Source organism: Nematostella vectensis, chromosome 14 (assembly GCF_932526225.1).
Source record: "Nematostella vectensis chromosome 14, jaNemVect1.1, whole genome shotgun sequence".
In the NCBI taxonomy this organism is placed as follows: Eukaryota; Metazoa; Cnidaria; class Anthozoa; order Actiniaria; family Edwardsiidae; genus Nematostella; species Nematostella vectensis.
Window position 1 is genome coordinate 9,877,231 of NC_064047.1, and position 26,478 is coordinate 9,903,708.

Sequence of the window (26,478 nt, forward strand, 5' to 3'; positions counted from 1 at the left end):
GCCAGCCTTAAAGCCAGTCTGAAGGGTTAAATAACAGATTTTATTATTCGAAAAAAAAAAAGCAATTGAGTGATCGAAAAAAACACAGGAACACAAACAAAAACACAAAAAAAACTCGTTAAACTAATGTTTAACGACTCTCTCTCTCTCTCTCTCCTCTCTCTCTCTCTCTCTCTCTCTCTCTCTCTCTCTCTCTCTCTCTCTCTCTCTCTCTCTCTCTCTCTCTCTCTCTCTCTCTCTCTCTCTCTCTCTCTCTCTCTCTCAGTATACGCGCGAAGACGAAAAGACCTCTCTCTCTCAGTATACGCTCGAAGACGAAAAGACGTCTTTTCCCCCTCTTTCTTTCCCTCTTTTTCCCCCCTCTGTCGTCTGCCAAATTTGTTTGACAAATTACACTGTGCAACTTTAAGTCTCAGTAGACTTAACCATAAAGCGACACAAAAAAGGAGTTGTCCGGGTAGAAAATGACTTGAATTTGGTCACTAGGCAACCTCGGAAACCCAGGGCGTCGAGGTTAGCGGAACGAGACGCGAGAATGAGGCGGTGGAGGGGGAAGGGATCGAAAGAGAAGAGAAAAGAGGGGGAATGTTCGCGTTCCTTATTTTTATTCCCCCCCCTCCCCCTCCCCTTCCACCGAGCTAGTTCCGCCTCGTTCTCGTGCATCGTTATGCTGCCCACGCACCTTGGGTTCCTCGAGGCAGTCGCTAGGAAACTCTATCTGTTTGATTTAGCAGTGAGTTAAGTAAGTTGTTTGAAAATATTTTATTGGTTTTGCCGGAAAAAACTATCAAAGCCTACAAGGGCCTCCGAAGGGTCTTTTGCGAGCACTTGCGAGCTAGCGAAGACCCTGTTTTTTTTTTATGCGAGACCGAGCATTTTTAGGCGGAATAAATTGCGCGAGCATGCGAGCATGGCGGAATAAATTGCGCGAGCATGCGAGCATGCGAGCATGCGAGCACATCGAAATAAGGGGGACCATTCGGGGGCCCTCCTACAGGTAGGCTATTATTTTTGCGCGTCTTAAATTTCGCGAAAATTGAAGCGTTACGTTTTTGAATTTTTTGAAATCACGAATTTTTGTCAGTAAGCACGAAAATTAAGCTGAATAAGGTACGTTAGACCAGCTGATCACATAATAGAAATACACAGGGAAAAACCATAGGGGGTCGCCGTTTTGCACTCTGCATGAAAAACTTCACGCGTGAGAGCACAGTTTGTTCTAGACAAACGCTTGAGTTTTCTGTGGGTCACGCTTTACTAAACAACCAGGTATAAACAACATTCCGGTATAAAGGGATACTGCCCCCTTCTTTCGTACATTATATTTTTACATTCATTGGCAAGGGTGGATAAAATCATCTTGAAAGCTTTTGGCTTGAATTCCTATTAAAAGAAGTTTATTGTAAAACACAACATTATTAAGTTCAATTTGATATCTCTACGAATTAAATATGAAAAAGAAAAAAAACATGTCATAGCACAGATCTGAAATCTCATAATAATATACCACGAAGGTAATGCATCACGGGAAGGATCTTGTTGCCTGCAATAACAACATTGCTAAATTTGTTTTATTTTGACCTTGCATTTAATGCGTTTATTCTTTTCTATTGGCTGACGCCCCCGCTTGCATTTTGCACGTTAACAAATGCGTCATCTTTTGCACACTTTTAAAGTAATGCCTGACCAATTGCCGTAGATACGCATGTTATGTGGTGCGTGACATGTCACAGCACGAATCATTTATGCAAATAATAAAGCAAACGAGGCTGCGAAACGCTGAAATCTCCCAGTTGTCCTGTTCAGTTTGCCGGTAAAGACCCCTACGATGGGGAGAAGAAGAAAGATTGAGAATGGCGCCTCGTACAATAACAAATCTGCGGATTCAGATGAGGAAATGGCGAATACAAGCGATAATTTTTTAGTGAAACTCGTCCAAAATAACACATTGGTGGAAATGAGTGAACTTTATAATTCTTCGCATAAGCGACTCACCGGCATTCATGAGATAATTCGATCGGGAAAACTCGATGCCTTAGGAAAAGCAATCGATAGGGTATTGAAAAATAGTGATCTTAGTCTGAATAAGATGGATGACACCGGTTTTTCGGCGTTGCACCATGCGACAAGATACAACCGTGTTGAAGCGATGGCAGAACTTATCCGCAACGGATCAATTGTTGACATCACGACTCGAGATGAGTGGAATACTCCCTTACACATCGCAGCAAGGTGAATATGTTTTAATATACACCACATAATGTTATAAAAATTCAGTCTTTCTCTGTAAAATTAAACTACGTTTCTAAGCTTTTTAATTGTTATCGTTGTTTATCTCATGGGGATTTCAATTGCTTATTTCGAGCTTTTATATTGACGTCAATAGCCCATGACGTACTATGTTATGACAAGCAATCTTTGCACTACATTCTACACTGGAAGCATACTATTATCTAACACTGTTTTTTGTTTATAATAATGTGATTTTGATGAATTGAGCTTCTTTTTTTATTAATGTAAACAAATAATATAGCCCAGTCAATTTACGGTTTAAGATCGGACTAATTAATACAACACAAAATTTTTCAACGTTTTTGTATTAACCAAGTCTCCCTTAACAACATAATAAAAGCCAAAAAAAAATCGGAGCACGCAAACACAGCAAAAAACAGCACCGAATTTCCCCGTACAAGGCTTGTATGAAAAACCACAGGAATCCCAAATCATGAAAATCACGAAAAATATACATACTTTGAAAAAATCAAATTTATACCACTAAAAATGACAAGAAATACATATTTCTACGAGATCTGGATAAAAAGCAACATTATCTGATATAGCTTATCTGTTTTTGGCAAAACCCGCAGGTTTCTAGCTAGCTTTACGGGTATTAAGAGAGTCAAGCACACCATGTAATTATTATCATTAGTTTGAGTTTGTTTGATTTTAATGGCGTCGATCTCAAGTTTATTGTTATCTTTCTTAAGTATGACTTTTAATGCAGGACCACAATGTTATCATAAGGAGTCTGAAGGGGCTTATCCTGTTAAAAAATATAAATTTTGTCACCATCACGATGCTTGTAGACATTCAACCCTTTTAGACATAACGTCGTACATATCAATGACGTCGTACATGTTATAGCTGTCGTTTCAGCGTTCAATTCTAGCTCATCCCCAGAAGACCTCTTGAACAACAAATTTCCCTTTGAGCTCTGAAGTTTTCATCCAGCATTGTTAGACTCTATGAGAGTGGTACAGAAGCCTGTTTTGCCCGAGGTCATTTGGTCCACATAAGATGAATACCAAAACACCATCTACCGAGCTACAGTATCCATTTGATGGAGGTGCTCATCTACACTGAATACCCTGGCCCAAGGAAGCCGACACATTATTTCACATTATTTGGTGTTTTGATCGGTAAGGCCGATGGCTTCTCAACGGTGGCCATGAAAAACAAGCAGAATTTTATTCAAATGTTAAGCAAGTATCCGAGGGTTAAGCGGGTTGTGGCACAATGGACACGGAAGCAAGCTGATGACTAATCGAAGATATGATTGCTTATGTGGAAAGCGGCGGTAAAATCGTACACACGATTAGCATCACCGTTGCTGTCGGTGACGATAATTCCGTATGAAAGCCCATGACATCTACATGAGCCGAAATCCAAATCTACACAAAGATGTGGGGAATGACGGCCATAAATGAGCTGCTAGGGAAAAGTTTTGTTATTTCTATTTGTTATTTAATTTGTTGCTTTTTATCATGCGCTTCTTGGTTGTGATACCACTTTCCATGAATACGGGTAGGAAGGGGGCATCGCTCAAGAAGCTTGTCTCCTCACCCTACATCCGCGCACAGGCAGCTGCTAACAGGACAGAGCTAAAAGAGTAACAAAATCCAAACTTCAGCAGCAGCCATGTTCCACAGTTCCAAGTTTCAGTATTCTTTCAAGTCAACCAATGGAAAGGCGATAGAAAAACGGTCTGAAGTCTGAGCCTAGAAGGTGGTCAACGACAGGGTGAACCCTTAACAGATCTTGAGAGAACTCCAGGACTGCAGCACGTTTAGTGCTCCTGCCGCATGAACAATCTAGCGTGTTCTCCCTACGGCCAATGCAAAGGGTCATCGTATAATTATATCCTCTCAATCGAAGACACGGATTCCATGGATTAAATATGTACCCACGGGTAAGAACCTGTAACAGGGTCTTAACTTAAAAGAAATTATAAAAACTTCCAACATTAAAGAATCTATGGGAATGATTATATTATGAGTAATGTGTCCATATACTTTCTTGTTTTAAACTGAATCAATGGCATTATTATTATTATTATTATTATTATTATTATTATTATTATTATTATTATTATTATTATTATTATTATTATTATTATTATAATTATTATTATTATTAAGAACCACTAAGCACTATTTTTGTGAGAACCTGTTTTTATCACGTATACTCATTTATTTGAACGAATTGTCTGGTGGTGGTGACAATATGATAGCTAAAAAAATCTGTGCATTTTACCAAAAAAAAACTAAACTACTTTAAATAACGTTAATTTTTATCCTAATTGTGTAGAAATAAATATTTCTAGTAATTTATAGTGATATAAATTTCTTTTTTCTAAAGTATGTATTTTTTTCGTGATTTTCATGATTTGGGAACCCTGTGGTTTTTCATACAAGCCTTGTATAGAAAAATTCGATCCCGTTTTTCGGGGTCTGCCTGCTCCGATTTTTTTAGACTTTTAGTATGTTAGAGGGATACTTTCTGAGCAAGAAACCGTTAAAAAAACCTTGTGTTGCAATTAGTCCGATGTTGGCTCCTTTTTTGACGTAGATTGATGGACTAATAGTACACTCTGTTTTTTATTAGAACCTTTTTTTATAAGAAAGTCCGGCCTGAGATTTCGCCAAATTCTAAAAACATGCTTAGAACGTTTCGAGGCTCAGATAAAGCAAAATAGCAAAATATTGCTTTGTTAGACTGAAGCGTTCTTAAATACAGAATCAAATTTATATGTTCACAATAACAACCTCGGGCATTATTGCTACTGATTATTCGTGTAAAGCACTTCCTAAAAACTCATCGTATTATATTTTCATGAACATTAAAATTTTAAACATTTTCAGCCTTAAAATGCTCCAAAAATAAGAACGGCCAAGCCACAATTGAAAACTAGACGTTTCCCGCTATTAACGGCCACGCGCAAAGCATACACGCTAAACCACATCGAAAGACGCGCAAAGTATACACGCTAGACGACGCAGAAAGACGCGCAAAGTATACACGCTAGACGACACAAAAAGACGCGCGAAATATACACGCTAGGCGACAAAGAAAGACGCGCAAAGTGTACACGCTAGACGAAACAGAAAGACGCGCAAAATATACACGCTAGACGGCGTAGAAAGACGCGCAAAGCATGCATGCTAGACGACGTAGAAAGAAGTGCAAAGCATACACGCTAGACGACACAGAAAAAAAGCGCAAAGCATGCACGCTAGACGACGCAAAAAGACATCTAAAGTACTCACGCTACACGCCAAATAACATGCAAAGCATACAAAAAACAATCACGCTAAAAGACGTAAACAAAAGACGAGCAAACCACGCGCTTGAGGACGTAGGGCACACAAAGATACAGTTAGAATATGTTGACGTATAGTAGGAAACAAGGCTAGACAACATAAGCTCATAGCTCAAGGCAGAGGGTTCTTCCGAGCTTTTGCTCCTTGTGTAGTTCCAGAAAATATCCATATCCAATTTTCAACCCCCTGGAAAAAAATAAATACAGTAACTGTTAAGGAAAATGGACATTTTACCCCCCCCCTCCCCTCTGGAAATTCCTGGGCGTTTGAACCCCCACCCCCTGGAATTTCCAATCCCCTCAATGGGGGGGGGGGGGGAAGGGGTATAGATATTTTCTGGAACTACACATTATTTTGATAATAATATTTCGTGAAAGTACACAAGCCGTTGGCTTTGACAAAAAGTTATATTTTCATTTTCTAGATTTGGTTGGGAGAAAGCCACCAATATTTTGTTGGAAAACCGCGCAAATCCAAACGCAGCCAACAAAAACGACGCAACACCGCTGCACTATGCGTGCAGGCGCGGTAGCAGGGAAGTGGTTGCCTTGCTCTTGGAGGCTCTCGATCGGCCCGATATCGAGGCTCGTAATAAGCTGTTTATGACGCCTTTACACGTCGCTGCCATTCAGGTAACCTAAAGATCGACAAACAGTGTGAGAGAGTAGAGTTGCCGTACTTTTGTTTCGAGCTTAGAGCACTTCTTATTTCTGCGCATGCGTTGCTGAAGGAAGGGCTAAAATCTTGCAGCAAGGTGATCACAGTGCATTTTCGGAAAATTGTTGACTCGGCCTTTGTCAGTCTCGCTGAAGCCATTAGGTTTTCTTTAGAGAAATCAGGGAAACCTCGAAATTTAACATAAACAGAAAGAAATAATCTTGCAGTCCAACAGCGAAATTTCGTCAAAACTCACTGTAAACTTGTTCAAGCAGCAGCGGGAAAGATCTAAATTTAAGTTACTTCTTTTTTCGGGATAATGGTAGCCCCATTTTTGGTATGTTTGAGACGTTTAGATTTCTTTTGTTTCTATTTTTGCCCGTTTGAAGTAATGCGAATAAAATTATTCGATAGCTTTGCAACATTCGGGACAACTTCGATAGTATCGGAAGTAATTCATACGTTTTTTATTGACCAACTAGCGCGCTCCAAAATGTGGAGTTTTCCAGAGCCCTTCGTTTGGCGACGCATGCGAAGAAATAAGAAGGGCGCTGGGGACGAGATTGGGACTCGCCATCCCCGTCACTTTTTCTCTGTTTTACAGGGAGACCTGGAGGTCTTCTCGATGCTTGTCGAAAAAGGAGCAAACTATAAGGCAGTCGGGACCGACGATTCGACGTTAATTCACTTGGCTGTGACGGCAGGCAACACAGAAATCGCTAAGGCTATTCTACAAATGGTATGCTCCGGAGATAACATAGAGATCGCTAGGCTATTCTACAAATGGCATGCTCCGCAGATAACATAGAGATCGCTAGGAATATTCTACAAATATGCTCCGCAGAAAACATAGAGATCGCTAGGGCTATTCTACCAAATGGTATGCTCCGGAGATAACATAGAGATCGCTAGGGCTATTCTACAAAGTGGTATGCTCCGGAGATAACATAGAGATCGCTAGGGCTATTCTACAAAATGGTATGCTCCGGAGATAACATAGAGATCGCTAGGGCTATTCTACAAAATGGTATGCTCCGCAGATAACATAGAGATCGCTAGGGCTATTCTACAAAATGATATGCTCCGCAGATAACATAGAGATCGCTAGGGCTATTCTACAAAATGGTATGCTCCGGAGATAACATAGAGATCGCTAGGGCTATTCTACAAAATGGTATGCTCCGGAGATAACATAGAGATCGCTAGGGCTATTCTACAAAATGGTATGCTCCGGAGATAACATAGAGATCGCTAGGGCTATTCTACAAAATGGTATGCTCCGCAGATAACATAGAGATCGCTAGGGCTATTCTACAAAATGGTATGCTCCGGAGATAACATAGAGATCGCTAGGGCTACTCTACAAAATGGTATGCTCCGCAGATAACATAGAGATCGCTAGGGCTATTCTACAAAATGGTATGCTCCGCAGATAACATAGAGATCGCTAGGGCTATTCTACAAAATGGTATGCTCCGCAGATAACATAGAGATCGCTAGGGCTATTCTACAAAATGGTATGCTTCGGAGATAACATAGAGATCGCTAGGCTATTCTACAAAATGGTATGCTCCGCAGATAACATAGAGATCGCTAGGCTATTCTACAAAATGGTATGCTCCGCAGATAACATAGAGATCGCTAGGGCTATACTACAAAATGGTATGCTCCGCAGATAACATAGAGATCGCTAGGGCTATTCTACAAAATGGTATGCTCCGGAGATAACATAGAGATCGCTAGGGCTATTCTACAAAATGGGATGCTCCGCAGATAACATAGAGATCGCTAGGGCTATTCTACAAAATGGTATGCTCCGCAGATAACATAGATATCGCTAGGGCTATTCTACAAAATGGTATGCTCCGCAGATAACATAGAGATCGCTAGGGCTATTCTACAAAATGGTATGCTCCGGAGATAACATAGAGATCGCTAGGGCTATTCTACAAAATGGTATGCTCCGGAGATAACATAGAGATCGCTAGGGCTATTCTACAAAATGGTATGCTCCGGAGATAACATAGAGATCGCTAGGGCTATTCTACAAAATGGTATGCTCCGCAGATAATATAGAGATCGCTAGGGCTATTCTACAAAATGGTATGCTCCGCAGATAACATAGAGATCGCTAGGGCTACTCTACAAAATGGTATGCTCCGCAGATAACATAGAGATCGCTAGGGCTATTCTACAAAATGGTATGCTTCGGAGATAACATAGAGATCGCTAGGCTATTCTACAAAATGGTATGCTCCGCAGATAACATAGAGATCGCTAGGCTATTCTACAAAATGGTATGCTCCGCAGATAACATAGAGATCGCTAGGGCTATACTACAAAATGGTATGCTCCGCAGATAACATAGAGATCGCTAGGGCTATTCTACAAAATGGTATGCTCCGGAGATAACATAGAGATCGCTAGGGCTATTCTACAAAATGGTATGCTCCGGAGATAACATAGAGATCGCTAGGGCTATTCTACAAAATGGTATGCTCCGCAGATAACATAGAGATCGCTAGGGCTATTCTACAAAATGGTATGCTCCGCAGATAACATAGAGATCGCTAGGGCTATTCTACAAAATGGTATGCTCCGGAGATAACATAGAGATCGCTAGGGCTATTCTACAAAATGGGATGCTCCGCAGATAACATAGAGATCGCTAGGGCTATTCTACAAAATGGTATGCTCCGCAGATAACATAGAGATCGCTAGGGCTATTCTACAAAATGGTATGCTCCGCAGATAACATAGAGATCGCTAGGGCTATTCTACAAAATGGTATGCTCCGCAGATAACATAGAGATCGCTAGGGCTATTCTACAAAATGGTATGCTCCGCAGATAACATAGAGATCGCTAGGGCTATTCTACAAAATGGTATGCTCCGGAGATAACATAGAGATCGCTAGGGCTATTCTACAAAATGGTATGCTCCGGAGATAACATAGAGATCGCTAGGGCTATTCTACAAAATGATATGCTCCGCAGATAACATAGAGATCGCTAGGGCTATTCTACAAAATGGTATGCTCCGGAGATAACATAGAGATCGCTAGGGCTATTCTACAAAATGGTATGCTCCGGAGATAACATAGAGATCGCTAGGGCTATTCTACAAAATGGTATGCTCCGGAGATAACATAGAGATCGCTAGGGCTATTCTACAAAATGGTATGCTCCGCAGATAACATAGAGATCGCTAGGGCTATTCTACAAAATGGTATGCTCCGGAGATAACATAGAGATCGCTAGGGCTACTCTACAAAATGGTATGCTCCGCAGATAACATAGAGATCGCTAGGGCTATTCTACAAAATGGTATGCTCCGCAGATAACATAGAGATCGCTAGGGCTACTCTACAAAATGGTATGCTCCGCAGATAACATAGAGATCGCTAGGGCTATTCTACAAAATGGTATGCTCCGCAGATAACATAGAGATCGCTAGGGCTATTCTACAAAATGGTATGCTCCGCAGATAACATAGAGATCGCTAGGGCTATTCTACAAAATGGTATGCTTCGGAGATAACATAGAGATCGCTAGGCTATTCTACAAAATGGTATGCTCCGCAGATAACATAGAGATCGCTAGGCTATTCTACAAAATGGTATGCTCCGCAGATAACATAGAGATCGCTAGGGCTATACTACAAAATGGTATGCTCCGCAGATAACATAGAGATCGCTAGGGCTATTCTACAAAATGGTATGCTCCGCAGATAACATAGAGATCGCTAGGGCTATTCTACAAAATGGGATGTTCCGCAGATAACATAGAGATCGCTAGGGCTATACTACAAAATGGTATGCTCCGCAAATAACATAGAGATCGCTAGGGCTATTCTACAAAATGGTATGCTCCGGAGATAACATAGAGATCGCTAGGGCTATTCTACAAAATGGGATGCTCCGCAGATAACATAGAGATCGCTAGGGCTATTCTACAAAATGGTATGCTCCGCAGATAACATAGAGATCGCTAGGGCTATTCTACAAAATGGTATGCTCCGCAGATAACATAGAGATCGCTAGGGCTATTCTACAAAATGGTATGCTCCGGAGATAACATAGAGATTGCTAGGGCTATTCTACAAAATGGGATGCTCCGCAGATAACATAGAGATCGCTAGGGCTATTCTACAAAATGGTATGCTCCGCAGATAACATAGAGATCGCTAGGGCTATTCTACAAAATGGTATGCTCCGCAGATAACATAGAGATCGCTAGGGCTATTCTACAAAATGGTATGCTCCGCAGATAACATAGAGATCGCTAGGGCTATTCTACAAAATGGTATGCTCCGCAGATAACATAGAGATCGCTAGGGCTATTCTACAAAATGGTATGCTCCGGAGATAACATAGAGATCGCTAGGGCTATTCTACAAAATGGTATGCTCCGGAGATAACATAGAGATCGCTAGGGCTATTCTACAAAATGATATGCTCCGCAGATAACATAGAGATCGCTAGGGCTATTCTACAAAATGGTATGCTCCGGAGATAACATAGAGATCGCTAGGGCTATTCTACAAAATGGTATGCTCCGGAGATAACATAGAGATCGCTAGGGCTATTCTACAAAATGGTATGCTCCGGAGATAACATAGAGATCGCTAGGGCTATTCTACAAAATGGTATGCTCCGGAGATAACATAGAGATCGCTAGGGCTATTCTACAAAATGGTATGCTCCGCAGATAACATAGAGATCGCTAGGGCTATTCTACAAAATGGTATGCTCCGGAGATAACATAGAGATCGCTAGGGCTATTCTACAAAATGGTATGCTCCGCAGATAACATAGAGATCGCTAGGGCTATTCTACAAAATGGTATGCTCCGCAGATAACATAGAGATCGCTAGGGCTATTCTACAAAATGGTATGCTCCGCAGATAACATAGAGATCGCTAGGGCTACTCTACAAAATGGTATGCTCCGCAGATAACATAGAGATCGCTAGGGCTATTCTACAAAATGGTATGCTCCGGAGATAACATAGAGATCGCTAGGGCTATTCTACAAAATGGTATGCTCCGCAGATAACATAGAGATCGCTAGGGCTATTCTACAAAATGGTATGCTCCGCAGATAACATAGAGATCGCTAGGGCTATTCTACAAAATGGTATGCTCCGCAGATAACATAGAGATCGCTAGGGCTACTCTACAAAATGGTATGCTCCGCAGATAACATAGAGATCGCTAGGGCTATTCTACAAAATGGTATGCTCCGCAGATAACATAGAGATCGCTAGGGCTATTCTACAAAATGGTATGCTCCGCAGATAACATAGAGATCGCTAGGGCTATTCTACAAAATGGTATGCTTCGGAGATAACATAGAGATCGCTAGGCTATTCTACAAAATGGTATGCTCCGCAGATAACATAGAGATCGCTAGGCTATTCTACAAAATGGTATGCTCCGCAGATAACATAGAGATCGCTAGGGCTATACTACAAAATGGTATGCTCCGCAGATAACATAGAGATCGCTAGGGCTATTCTACAAAATGGTATGCTCCGGAGATAACATAGAGATCGCTAGGGCTATTCTACAAAATGGGATGTTCCGCAGATAACATAGAGATCGCTAGGGCTATTCTACAAAATGGGATGTTCCGTAGATAACATAGAGATCGCTAGGGCTATTCTACAAAATGGTATGCTCCGCAGATAACATAGAGATCGCTAGGGCTATTCTACAAAATGGTATGCTCCGGAGATAACATAGAGATCGCTAGGGCTATTCTACAAAATGGTATGCTCCGGAGATAACATAGAGATCGCTAGGGCTATTCTACAAAATGGTATGCTCCGGAGATAACATAGAGATCGCTAGGGCTATTCTACAAAATGGTATGCTCCGGAGATAACATAGAGATCGCTAGGGCTATTCTACAAAATGGTATGCTCCGGAGATAACATAGAGATCGCTAGGGCTATTCTACAAAATGATATGCTCCGCAGATAATATAGAGATCGCTAGGGCTATTCTACAAAATGGTATGCTCCGGAGATAACATAGAGATCGCTAGGGCTATTCTACAAAATGGTATGCTCCGGAGATAACATAGAGATCGCTAGGGCTATTCTACAAAATGGTATGCTCCGGAGATAACATAGAGATCGCTAGGGCTATTCTACAAAATGGTATGCTCCGCAGATAACATAGAGATCGCTAGGGCTACTCTACAAAATGGTATGCTCCGCAGATAACATAGAGATCGCTAGGGCTACTCTACAAAATGGTATGCTCCGCAGATAACATAGAGATCGCTAGGGCTATTCTACAAAATGGTATGCTCCGCAGATAACATAGAGATCGCTAGGGCTATTCTACAAAATGGTATGCTTCGGAGATAACATAGAGATCGCTAGGGCTATTCTACAAAATGGTATGCTTCGGAGATAACATAGAGATCGCTAGGCTATTCTACAAAATGGTATGCTCCGCAGATAACATAGAGATCGCTAGGGCTATTCTACAAAATGGTATGCTCCGCAGATAACATAGAGATCGCTAGGGCTATACTACAAAATGGTATGCTCCGCAGATAACATAGAGATCGCTAGGGCTATTCTACAAAATGGTATGCTCCGGAGATAACATAGAGATCGCTAGGGCTATTCTACAAAATGGTATGCTCCGCAGATAACATAGAGATCGCTAGGGCTATTCTACAAAATGATATGCTCCGCAGATAACATAGAGATCGCTAGGGCTATTCTACAAAATGGTATGCTCCGGAGATAACATAGAGATCGCTAGGGCTATTCTACAAAATGGTATGCTCCGGAGATAACATAGAGATCGCTAGGGCTATTCTACAAAATGGTATGCTCCGGAGATAACATAGAGATCGCTAGGGCTATTCTACAAAATGGTATGCTCCGCAGATAACATAGAGATCGCTAGGGCTATTCTACAAAATGGTATGCTCCGGAAATAACATAGAGATCGCTAGGGCTATTCTACAAAATGGTATGCTCCGGAGATAACATAGAGATCGCTAGGGCTATTCTACAAAATGGTATTCTCCGGAGATAACATAGAGATCGCTAGGGCTATTCTACAAAATGGTATGCTCCGCAGATAATATAGAGATCGCTAGGGCTATTCTACAAAATGGTATGCTCCGCAGATAACATAGAGATCGCTAGGGCTACTCTACAAAATGGTATGCTCCGCAGATAACATAGAGATCGCTAGGGCTATTCTACAAAATGGTATGCTCCGCAGATAACATAGAGATCGCTAGGGCTATTCTACAAAATGGTATGCTCCGCAGATAACATAGAGATCGCTAGGGCTATTCTACAAAATGGTATTCTCCGCAGATAACATAGAGATCGCTAGGGCTATTCTACAAAATGGTATGCTCCGCAGATAACATAGAGATCGCTAGGGCTATTCTACAAAATGGTATGCTCCGGAGATAACATAGAGATCGCTAGGGCTATTCTACAAAATGGTATGCTCCGCAGATAACATAGAGATCGCTAGGGCTATTCTACAAAATGGTATGCTCCGCAGATAACATAGAGATCGCTAGGGCTATTCTACAAAATGGTATTCTCCGCAGATAACATAGAGATCGCTAGGGCTATTCTACAAAATGGTATGCTCCGCAGATAACATAGAGATCGCTAGGGCTATTCTACAAAATGGTATGCTCCGGAGATAACATAGAGATCGCTAGGGCTATTCTACAAAATGGTATGCTCCGCAGATAACATAGAGATCGCTAGGGCTATTCTACAAAATGGTATGCTCCGCAGATAACATAGAGATCGCTAGGGCTATTCTACAAAATGGTATGCTCCGCAGATAACATAGAGATCGCTAGGGCTATTCTACAAAATGGTATGCTCCGGAGATAACATAGAGATCGCTAGGGCTATTCTACAAAATGGTATGCTCCGGAGATAACATAGAGATCGCTAGGGCTATTCTACAAAATGGTATGCTCCGGAGATAACATAGAGATCGCTAGGGCTATTCTACAAAATGGTATGCTCCGCAGATAATATAGAGATCGCTAGGGCTATTCTACAAAATGGTATGCTCCGCAGATAACATAGAGATCGCTAGGGCTACTCTACAAAATGGTATGCTCCGCAGATAACATAGAGATCGCTAGGGCTATTCTACAAAATGGTATGCTTCGCAGATAACATAGAGATCGCTAGGGCTATTCTACAAAATGGTATGCTCCGCAGATAATATAGAGATCGCTAGGGCTATTCTACAAAATGGTATGCTCCGCAGATAACATAGAGATCGCTAGGGCTACTCTACAAAATGGTATGCTCCGGAGATAACATAGAGATCGCTAGGCTATTCTACAAAATGGTATGCTCCGCAGATAACATAGAGATCGCTAGGCTATTCTACAAAATGGTATGCTCCGCAGATAACATAGAGATCGCTAGGGCTATTCTACAAAATGGGATGCTCCGCAGATAACATAGAGATCGCTAGGGCTATTCTACAAAATGGTATGCTCCGCAGATAACATAGAGATCGCTAGGGCTATTCTACAAATGGTATGCTCCGCAGATAACATAGAGATCGCTAGGGCTATTCTACAAAATGGTATGCTCCGCAGATAACATAGAGATCGCTAGGGCTATTCTACAAAATGGTATGCTCCGCAGATAACATAGAGATCGCTAGGGCTATTCTACAAAATGGTATTCTCCGCAGATAACATAGAGATCGCTAGGGCTATTCTACAAAATGGTATGCTCCGCAGATAACATAGAGATCGCTAGGGCTATTCTACAAAATGGTATGCTCCGGAGATAACATAGAGATCGCTAGGGCTATTCTACAAAATGGTATGCTCCGCAGATAACATAGAGATCGCTAGGGCTATTCTACAAAATGGTATGCTCCGCAGATAACATAGAGATCGCTAGGGCTATTCTACAAAATGGTATGCTCCGCAGATAACATAGAGATCGCTAGGGCTATTCTACAAAATGGTATGCTCCGGAGATAACATAGAGATCGCTAGGGCTATTCTACAAAATGGTATGCTCCGGAGATAACATAGAGATCGCTAGGGCTATTCTACAAAATGGTATGCTCCGGAGATAACATAGAGATCGCTAGGGCTATTCTACAAAATGGTATGCTCCGCAGATAATATAGAGATCGCTAGGGCTATTCTACAAAATGGTATGCTCCGCAGATAACATAGAGATCGCTAGGGCTACTCTACAAAATGGTATGCTCCGCAGATAACATAGAGATCGCTAGGGCTATTCTACAAAATGGTATGCTCCGCAGATAACATAGAGATCGCTAGGGCTATTCTACAAAATGGTATGCTCCGCAGATAACATAGAGATCGCTAGGGCTATTCTACAAAATGGTATGCTCCGCAGATAACATAGAGATCGCTAGGGCTATTCTACAAAATGGTATGCTCCGGAGATAACATAGAGATCGCTAGGCTATTCTACAAAATGGTATGCTCCGCAGATAACATAGAGATCGCTAGGCTATTCTACAAAATGGTATGCTCCGCAGATAACATAGAGATCGCTAGGCTATTCTACAAAATGGTATGCTCCGCAGATAACATAGAGATCGCTAGGGCTATTCTACAAAATGGTATGCTCCGCAGATAACATAGAGATCGCTAGGGCTATTCTACAAATGGTATGCTCCGCAGATAACATAGAGATCGCTAGGGCTATTCTACAAAATGGTATGCTCCGCAGATAACATAGAGATCGCTAGGGCTATTCTACAAAATGGTATGCTCCGGAGATAACATAGAGATCGCTAGGGCTATTCTACAAAATGGTATGCTCCGGAGATAACATAGAGATCGCTAGGCTATTCTACAAAATGGTATGCTCCGCAGATAACATAGAGATCGCTAGGGCTATACTACAAAATGGTATGCTCCGCAGATAACATAGAGATCGCTAGGGCTATTCTACAAAATGGTATGCTCCGGAGATAACATAGAGATCGCTAGGGCTATTCTACAAAATGGGATGCTCCGCAGATAACATAGAGATCGCTAGGGCTATTCTACAAAATGGTATGCTCCGCAGATAACATAGAGATCGCTAGGGCTATTCTACAAAATGGTATGCTCCGGAGATAACATAGAGATCGCTAGGGCTATTCTACAAAATGGGATGCTCCGCAGATAACATAGAGATCGCTAGGGCTATTCTACAAAATGGTATGCTCCGCAGATAACATAGAGATCGCTAGGGCTATTCTACAAAATGGTATGCTCCGCAGATAACATAGAGATCGCTAGGGCTATTCTACAAGATGGTATGCTCCGCAGATAACATAGAGATCGCTAGGGCTATTCTACAAAATGGTATGCTCCGCAGATAACATAGAGATCGCTAGGGCTATTCTACAAAATGGTATGCTCCGGAGATAACATAGAGATCGCTAGGCTATTCTACAAAATGGTATGCTCCGCAGATAACATAGAGATCGCTAGGCTATTCTACAAAATGGTATGCTCCGCAGATAACATAGAGATCGCTAGGCTATTCTACAAAATGGTATGCTCCGCAGATAACATAGAGATCGCTAGGGCTATTCTACAAAATGGTATGCTCCGCAGATAACATAGAGATCGCTAGGGCTATTCTACAAAATGGTATGCTCCGCAGATAACATAGAGATCGCTAGGCTATTCTACAAATATGCTCCGCAGATAACGATTCACCCTACGTGATGCTGATGATGTTTAGTGATAGCACATAATTGTTTTGATGGTCCTAATAATCATAGCAATTATTATATCCTGACGATAATAATCCTGAGAGTATTTGTTAACCTGATAAAGACGCCGATTTTAATGATGATGATATGGATGAAGTGTGATGATGGTTATGATTTGATTGTGATGATGATAATGATGATGATAACTGTAGTGTGATGATAAAGATGATGATGGAGGTGACGATGATTGTGGAGTGTGTTGTTGATGATGATTAAAGTCTGATGATAAAGATGATGATAATTGTAGTGTGATGATAAAGATGATGATGAAGGTGACGATGATTGTGGAGTGTGTTGTTGATGATGATTAAAGTCTGATGATAAAGATGATGATAATTGTAGTGTGATGATAAAGATGATGATGATGATTGTAATATGTGATGACGGAAAATTATATGAAATAAAACGAGGAAGACAAAGTATAAAACTTCATATTATAAATTATTTCTTTGGTTTCATTTAAAATATTTCTTATTTTTCTAATCTTTAGCCGTTGATAGCTCAGATCAAAAATTCTTCGTGGATTCCATGGATGTGGAAGGAAACACGGCTTTACATGTCTGTGCAGCCACGAACAATATGGAGATGGCCGATATTTTGCTGAGTCACGGTGCCCAGGTAATGCTCTCCTAATCATAATAATAATATTTAATATTTCATAAATTATGTGATCTCCCCCCCCTAAAAAACATTCATACCTTTGAACTCATACATACAGGATTAAAACTTCCGGAGCGGGATGACATGACGGAAAAACCCTGAACATGCGCACTTCGAAGAAATGGAGAAGAAGATACAATTTCTTACAATGGCCATCAGTTTCTTTTATTCCGGACTGATTTTCCCATTTCAAAACACAAATAACGTGAGTCTGAAATGCACATACCCAGATTTTGGCCTTTTAAGATAATTTTTCCTTGATCATCCTTGCGCTATGTATGAGCTCAGTGCAAAAAGCTCAAATTTCAATGTCACTTTACAAAAAGTTGCATCAATTTAAAAAAATTCGCATTTGATATTTTGTTTGATATTCTCACTAAGTACTTAGTGGAATTTTCCGCCTTATCTGATGTGAAATGAGCTTATTGTAAACTTCAAGTCATGTTTTTCCGTCATGTCGAAGTGGATGGGTTGGGTAGTTTCTTCAGTGCTGATTCGCCGTTTTTTCATGAAAGTATTTTGGCAGAGGTGCCACTACGGTCTTTTAATAAGCTAAACAGATTCTCTCTTTGCCCCCTGGCTTTAGTACCAAGCTTGCTGTGTTAAAATTTGTAAACGTTTCTAAGCTTTTTTAATAATAAACAAATGTGGAAAAGGATATGATTGCCATCCACGCATTTTTGCGTTTCTAAAACTAAAAAAAAAATACACGTCAACTTTCCAAATAACGTAAATACGATTGTTCTTAAGATATTTCAAAGGTTGATACTTTTAACGCAAACTAATATAGGTTGATGCCATGAAGGAAGACCTCTCGACTCCTCTCCATGTAGCATGCAAAAAGGGATCAATGGAAGTAGGTAGACTACTGGTTGAAAAAGGCGCCGCACTAGACAAGAAGAACGACAAAGGAGAGACGCCTCTTCACATGTAAGTCTTAAAGAATGTCGATCAACAACTCCTTTGATATTGTTTCACTTGAAAATTCAGCGGAAAACTTCAAAATAAGAAACAACGATTGAAGTCTGATATCTTTTTTATGATATACGGTTGAAAGTTTCTTAGTTGCTTGAATTGGCCGATGGAAATGGATTGTTTGAGTCAACGGTATTGTGCGGTAATATAAAATGACGGCGTGATTACCCCTCTTTATGCCCCGTACAAACAAGTAAGACGCTCGCCCAGTAATGCTGGCGCTGTTTGAATATCATACCATATTTGGAGATTCTGTAAGGTATTTCGCAAACATGTCCTTTGCCTTGCGGTAAACTCGAGCACAATGCCGCCATCAATACTGATGTTGACATTTTTACTCAAACGAATGTTTGAAGTAAATGTGATACCAAAATGTTAAGTGCTTATAATCAAAACTATGTAGCTGAAACCCGTTTTTTTGCCCCCCAAAAAGAAAAGTTGCAGGCTTAACACATCTTTTTTCTACCATAACCACCCTTGATAGACCGTGAAACGTAGCAGTTTTGTATACACCTATTTCACAAAAGGTTGTCGGTGCAAATGGTAAATGGCTTATGGGTACTAATTATTCGTAGAATTAAAGGTGTTAAATAAAGTCCAGCATTGGTAATTTTTAATGGTATTTTTTTTAATTTATCCATATTCTTCGAGACGCATGATTACTTACGGTCGTAAGAACTGCCATTTGCCAATCGCCATTTGCCCACTATAGGTCTATCGTTGTTTAGAGAAAAACCGCTGAAATGGATCAAAATACATTCCATGTCTGGCTATTAAAATTTTCTATTGTTCTGGGGCCGGTTCCCAGAAAGCAGGTTAGCGCTTACCCAGGGATAAGTACGGCTATCTTGGTATTCGATTGGATGATAAGGGCATTAATCCCTAGGCTAGCGTTAACCTGTTTTCTACAAACTCGGCCCTTAGTCCTGCTTGACCAGTCAAGCCGCGATTGTGCTCTCCCGCAACAAACAGAATGTGTCACTCACACCAGTATTTGTATGACCAGGGCTGCTTGCATCGGGTCTTTCGATGCTCTGAAGTTTCTGCTTTCCAAAGGTGTCGCAATTGACGAGCGAGACTTCTCACATAGAACCCCTTTCCTTTCCGCTGTTGCCGCCGGGAGAACAGAAAATGCAATGGTTCTTCTTGAAAAAGGTAAGTGGGAAAAACTCTATCCTCGACGACAGCCAGCGGAAACATGTTTTTTTTTATCTCAAAATTGTTAGATACTATATCTATCAAAACAGTTATTTTACTGTTTTGACGATTTTGAGGGGCCAATTCTGATAAAATAAAATAATTCAAATCGGCATTATTTTCTTTTTGGTACTCTTTGGTGTATTCATTTCACACGGTTAGGAACTAGATAATAATGCAGAACAGGATTAGCTTGCTTTTTGTCTTGATGCGCCCATGGATATCATTGCCAATGATGCGAGAAAGGTGAATCAAAGTACAATGTCTTTATTTTAAACAGGAGCGGACATAACCGCCAATGAGTGCAACATGAAAAACTGCCTTCATCTTGCCGTGGAAGGGGATAACTTGGATACTCTCAAGACGTTACTAGAACATACGGGATGCGAGGAGAACCTTTATACGCGAGATATCCAGGAAAGAGTTCCCCTGCACTACGCATCAGAAAGCTGTAATATAAAGGTAACTGATAGATTCTAAGGGACAGAGGGCTGTGTATAAACCAGCACACAAGCCTCAGTACTTCATATAAAACGTAGGTACACAGTGCGTACGTGAAGCTTTTTGCAATATTGCTTTAGTTTCTTATTGCTTGTTTGAGCCATACAAAACAAATTCGTGTTATGAGATGTGTTGTTATTTTCACAACCATGCATGCAAACTATTTTTAACAGATATCATCAAAATTACCACATACATTTTTACTAAAACTGTAGATCTTTTTTTGTTTTTTCGATAATTACAGTAGAAAAAAGCGAATGTTTTTTTATCATATTTTTTACGTGATCTGTAGTTCTCCCTTGGTTTTATTTAAAAGTGTCACACCCACTATCCATTTGAGTCGCTCAAGCAGGTGTGATGCTAAATGGTTTCTAAAATTGACCCTTTAGAGGAACCTGACAATTGTGTCCTCAGACCACTTCACCAGCAAGTTCTCTAAACACCTTCCAGGATCTTTTCCTTTTTCCCTTGGCCAAAACGACCCAAACTTTTTGATACAGCTGCAGTGTTGAATCCAAGCTGACAATGTGTTGTAAATAACAGGGCCATAGCGGGGAGTGGGGCACAGGGAGCCCAATAATTTTGAAAGTCAATTTAAATTCATGTTGCATTATACCACAGCTTACATATAATGTTGCATGCCTCTGTGAAAACAAGTTTCGCTTATGTTTCAAGCTTTGGCCCTTGTCTCCACCAGGCAGACACACATCACCTGGATTTCTACAGTTTTTAGTCTGTAGTCTTTCTAGTTACACCAATGACAAACTAAAATTGCTGGCTGATAATGTTTTATTGGTTGATCTTTATAAGTACAGGGGAGTATACCTAGACTGCCTTTTTACTAAGAGATGTTATATAACGTTTTAAGGAAGCTAGCATTGATAAGTATGCTCATTTTGAGAAATAAAAAATAATGAATAAATGACAAAATGATATCATATGAAAAACCATATCAGTATAAATCAAACTAAAAAGACAAAAACATTATTTTGAACACTTTGGATTTCCTTTTTGAGAGAAGCAACCATAATATTCCTGTTTCTAACAGAAGTGTTTAGCCTGCACACAGATAAAAGATGGCGATGTTACTCACAGAGTAATGTCAGTCTTATGAGGATCAATACATACTTCGGTTAAGTCGCCTCGGGCTCTACACCAATAAGAAAAATGACACCTAATGATTTACAGGAAAAGGCGTCTGGCACAGCGCTTTATCTAACCGTATCCTCCCTATTTTTAGATCCTGGAGGCAATTGTGGCCAAACAAACACGCTTTGCTTTTCAAGATGAAAACCAGAAGTCCCCGCTCCACCTGGCCTGCGCTGCTGGCCGCGCGCTTCACGTAGAGGCCTTGACTCGAGCGGGATTATCGACCAATGAGCGGGACGAAGAAGGCCAATCTGCCCTCCATATGGCGGCTCTCAGTGGCTTCAGGTATCGCCATGTTCTCCACCTATTTGTCAATCGCAATTTGCCGAGTGTAATATTAAAATAGGTTTATGTATAAACGATGTTTTAATAGTGACGCCTGGTTGTCTCCTTATTGTGCCCCGTGAAAAGGTTCCAGAAAGACGTGCCGTCCTTCATACCTTATTGTGCCCCGTAACTTTTTTATCTCTAAATTGTTAGATACTATATCTATCAAAACAGTTATTTTACTGTTTTGACGATTTGGGGTTTGCAATTCCGTTTGCAAGCGCCCGATTTTGTGCCGCCTATCGAAAGGGAATCGGGTTAATATTCCCGAACCAGGACGCGGATATTGCCGTTCGCGGCAGATGCGGTAACGCAAACGAACCCGAAGACGCTGGCGGGTGCCCTGGGAAGAGTTCTCTTTTCTTTTTAACGAGCTTTCACCCTGAAATCAGCTTGCCTGGAGATAGGGTTTAATGAGGACGTGCCGTCCTTCATACCAAGTGTAGACCGTATTTATCTGTTGTTATTCTATTCTTCCAAATTACCTTTCGTTGTTGGTATAGCTGCTTGGTATAGAGCTCTTTATGCAACGTGTTAGGAACTCGTTTTATTAAAAAAAAAAAGGAAAACATGCACTGTAATAGTTAACTATCATTTTATTCTAGACAGTCAAGGAGAGAAAACAAAAAAAAGAACAATACAAGCAGACATACCTCATATGCAACAACTTTGTGAATAATTTTAATCTTGTCTTTACTGACTTGCGTTACTAGGAAGGTGGTCACGCAGCTGTTGCGTTACGGTGCTGATATCAACGCTCGTGATAGCAACCGCTGGACCCCTCTCATGTGTGCCGCTAAGACAGGCTCAGTAAAGACGTGTATGGAGTTACTGCAGAGCGGCGCTTCTATTGATGACGTCAATGACCAAGGTACGACCCCAGGGGGGAGGGTACTCCTCATGTTGGGTACTGTATTAGGATTGGTATCGAGCCCTGCAGCAACTCAGATAACGCATAATATATATAGTACCTATGAATAGTGTCCTTCGTTTTTATTGACTTGTATCAGTAATGACGATGATAATGACAATGATAAAGACAAGTAGGTAGATTATGATGATGTGGTGATGACGATAAGGATGATGATCAAGAAGATGATGATGATGATCATGACGATGGTGAGGATGAGGAGGATGGTGGTGATTATAATGATGGTGTTGGTATTAGTGGTGGTGGTAGAAGTGTTGTTGATGATGGTGATGGTGATAGAGATGGTGATGGTGATGGTGATGGTGATAGAGATGGTGATGGCGATGACGATGATGATGATGGTGTTGATGATGGCGATGGCGATGGCGATGGTGATGATAATGCTAATATATCTTAAATTTATCAGGGGACACTGCATTGCTGATAGCTACAGCGCATGGCCACGGGGACTTGGTCCTCCTACTACTAGACCAAGGCGCATGCGCGATCCACCGTAATAACTCCGGTCTGGGCGTCATAGAAATCGCTGTCAAGCATGATGCGGTGTTAACCGTCATCAATACCTCGTGTTCACACGGCCGGTACGGTGATAACTATAAAAGCATAGTATTTAAAGATTCCTTAATAAGCAATTACCCATTTTTTGCGCACCCTGCACCCCCCACCCCCCCCCCCCCCCTGTGTACGCGCTTGTCATTGTTGATGATTGATTCCAACTCGCGCAACTTATGTTTCTTTATCAGTTTCAAAGAAATTCTGGAGCAAGATAATCATTCTATGAAGCTTCTTATCAAGCACTGCCCTGAGGCGGCTAAGACAGTTCTTGACAGGTATGCATCTCGATGTCTCAATACGTCTCTCTCGCAATAGGCCATTCCAGCTTTAAGCATGCGCGCGCACTCGAAATGGAAGCAGTCTATATCTGTATGCTGACGAGTACGATAATATGCCCGTTATACCAAAAAGATATTAACTTTTTCTTAAATCCAGGGGCATGGTTCGACCAGTGGATATCAGCCCGACTGACCAGAGTTACTGGGTCAAGTACGACTTCCGGTATCTGGATCCTGGTCCGGATGATCCAGCAGCCATCAAAGGCAACAGGTATCAAAGGCAACAGGTATCAAAGGCAACTGGTATCAAACCTTTAGAAAGGTCTGTGGGTGTGTGGGACTGTGAAGCGCAGGAGTACCTGTGATGATAGTAAATAGTAGAAAGAAAAAGAAAACCACATTTCTTGCAAGTTTAAGTTATGTGAAATTTTCTTGATTTTACTTTATTATGAGTACTTTTAAGTACAGTTGTTTAAAAACAACTGTTTTTTTAACGTTCGAGAAGTCATGTTCATTGAATCACAAGGGAAAGTAAGGAGGATAATGATAGAGACGATGATGATGATTACGATGATGATGTCGATAATGAGGACAGGGTGGTGATGATGATGATGATGATTATGATGACGATGGTGATGACGATGGTGCTGATGATGACGATGGTGTTGATATTGTTCTTGTCTTTTAGGTGTCTAGAAATATACCTGATCATTATTCATCTCCTATAGATATTTCGGCCCGAGCACTATGGTGGAATACGACCGTACAGACCTTCTTCTTCACCCACTTACACAAAAGCTTCTCGACAAGAAATGGTCAGCTTTTGGCCGAACAGCCTACCACCTGAGCTTCCTGGTCTACCTACTCTTTACCATCTTCTACACGTACTTCATAGTCGTAGAGCGAGCAGTAGCTAGCTTTAGTCCAACGGCAGATTCCGCTAATAGTACGATCAGGCCCTTTGTCAAGCAACCAGGAATTAACAAAGTTCTCCCTTTTATTGTTCTCGTTTTCGCCTGCTGTCAGCTCCTGAAGGAAATTTTCCAGATGCTCTTCCAGCGAGGTCGCTACTTCACTCAGGTAATAAGCAGATCTTAAACAAATCTATCGATAGATTGTATCTGTCTCGCGCATGACAGGGCCGTAGCAAGGGGTGGGGCACTGGGGGCTCGTGCCCCCCCTAATATTTTTAAAATTTTTTTAGGAAATGACCAGTAGGAGCGTGGCTGTGCCCCCAATATTTTCTTAATGTTTCTGTATTTTGCCCCCCCCCCCCCCCATAATCTTACGTGGCCTGCTACGGCTCTGTAAGTATAGAATATACGTAGTACATGATATGTGTCGAGAGATAATGCTTTAAAGTGGTATATCAGTGAGTGCTTGCTAATTTTATTCTTTTATCAAACTTCATATTGACATATGCAAACATCATTTTGCCATTTCTTTGTTTTAGTTCAGTAATCTTATCGAGTGGACATTGTATGGCACTGCAGGGGCCTTCATGGTTCCTTACGTTGCGCCCGAATCGTGGACAAAAGAGAATTTGGAAACGTTGAAAAATCCATACAATCTGTGGATTATGGGTATCATCTCGATTTTCCTATGCTACATGAATCTCGTTCTCTTCCTTCGTCGACTCCATTTCGTTGGATTGCTTGTTGCAATGTTCCTGGAAGTGCTGAAGTCCGTTTTGAAGGTTATGTTGGTGTTCGCAATCTTTAACTTGGCGTTTGCTATCGTCTTCTACGTCTTGTTTAAAGAGCAGGTAAGCTAGAAAAAGATCAGTTCGTCCTCATTTGCCTGATGCCTCCCTCTTCTCTACCTTCTCTACCCTGTCTCAACCCTCAACCTCTTCTCCTTTTTTTCTTTCAACCCAGGCGTCTTCCCCTTCTATTTTGCTGCCTCGCCGACAGGAGCAAAGTTCAAATGACAAAGTTTAATTTTTTTCCATGGATGTTCCTCGCATAATATAAAACAAAATAAGTTTATGTATTAAATAGATGATCCGTTCTTGAGATATTGCAAATTGTAAGAATCTTGATTTGTCTAAAATTGCCCAGTTTGGACGAAATTGCTACAAATCTCAAGATTGGATCATCTACCAAAAAAAATACTTTAGCTTATTTTTGTTTTATATTATGCAAGTAACCTCTAGGCAAAATATAAATAAAATGTAAGCTAACATAACCTTACAATAAATGTTGCTATTTTTTGCTCCTGTCTGCCTCGCCCTTTTTTCTTCACCCTGTCCCTCCTTTCTGCCCTCTCTCACCCTCAACACACCGATCCCTCCCTTCTGCCTCCGTCGCACCTTTCACCCACTTTGCCTCTGATTCTTCTTTCGCTTTCCCCTTTCTTCTTTTTTTTTTCTGTGCCTGCCTCACCCAACTATGCCTCTGATTCTTCTTTCGCTTTCCCCTTTCTTCCTTCTTTCTGTGCCTGCCTCACCCCACTATGCCTCTGATTCTTCTTTCGCTTTCCCCTTTCTTCCTTCTTTCTGTGCCTGCCTCACCCCACTATGCCTCTGATTCTTCTTTCGCTTTCCCCTTTCTTCTTTCTTACTGTGCCTGCCTCACCCCACTATGCCTCTGATTCTTCTTTCGCTTTCCCCTTTCTTCTTTCTTTCTGTCCTGCCTCACTCCACTATGCCTCTGATTCTTCTTTCGCTTTTCCCTTTCTTCTTTCTTTCTGTGCCTTCCTCACCCCACTATGCCTCTGATTCTTCTTTCGCTTTCCCCTTTCTTCTTTCTTTCTGTGCCTTCCTCACTCCACTATGCCTCTGATTCTTCTTTCGCTTTCCCCTTTCTTCGTTTTTTCTGTGCCTGCCTCACCCCACTATGCCTCTGATTCTTCTTTCGCTTTC

The 26,478-nt window shown here is 41.2% G+C and overlaps 1 protein-coding gene across 2 annotated transcripts in view; it reads left to right on the forward strand.

The window, feature by feature from the left end:
• The first annotated feature begins 1,735 nt into the window (after positions 1 to 1,735).
• The window catches only part of LOC5510332 (transient receptor potential cation channel subfamily A member 1-like), a 30,099-nt gene continuing 5,356 nt past the window's right edge, over positions 1,736 to 26,478 (forward strand). Inside the window, exons 1-14 of one of the 2 annotated variants that reach the window (XM_048721921.1) lie at positions 1,736 to 2,232; positions 6,025 to 6,232; positions 6,862 to 6,994; positions 17,530 to 17,660; positions 18,493 to 18,632; positions 19,684 to 19,832; positions 20,155 to 20,336; positions 21,616 to 21,809; positions 22,565 to 22,722; positions 23,189 to 23,363; positions 23,526 to 23,612; positions 23,773 to 23,886; positions 24,344 to 24,695; positions 25,069 to 25,380. In XM_048721921.1, the coding sequence (XP_048577878.1) occupies positions 1,829 to 2,232; positions 6,025 to 6,232; positions 6,862 to 6,994; positions 17,530 to 17,660; positions 18,493 to 18,632; positions 19,684 to 19,832; positions 20,155 to 20,336; positions 21,616 to 21,809; positions 22,565 to 22,722; positions 23,189 to 23,363; positions 23,526 to 23,612; positions 23,773 to 23,886; positions 24,344 to 24,695; positions 25,069 to 25,380 (2,739 nt within the window). In that variant the 5' untranslated portion in view covers positions 1,736 to 1,828. Of the gene's footprint in view, positions 2,233 to 3,148; positions 4,190 to 6,024; positions 6,233 to 6,861; positions 6,995 to 17,529; positions 17,661 to 18,492; positions 18,633 to 19,683; positions 19,833 to 20,154; positions 20,337 to 21,615; positions 21,810 to 22,564; positions 22,723 to 23,188; positions 23,364 to 23,525; positions 23,613 to 23,772; positions 23,887 to 24,343; positions 24,696 to 25,068; positions 25,381 to 26,478 lie in introns of those variants that run through there. The other variant, XM_048721922.1, reaches the window with a different exon arrangement.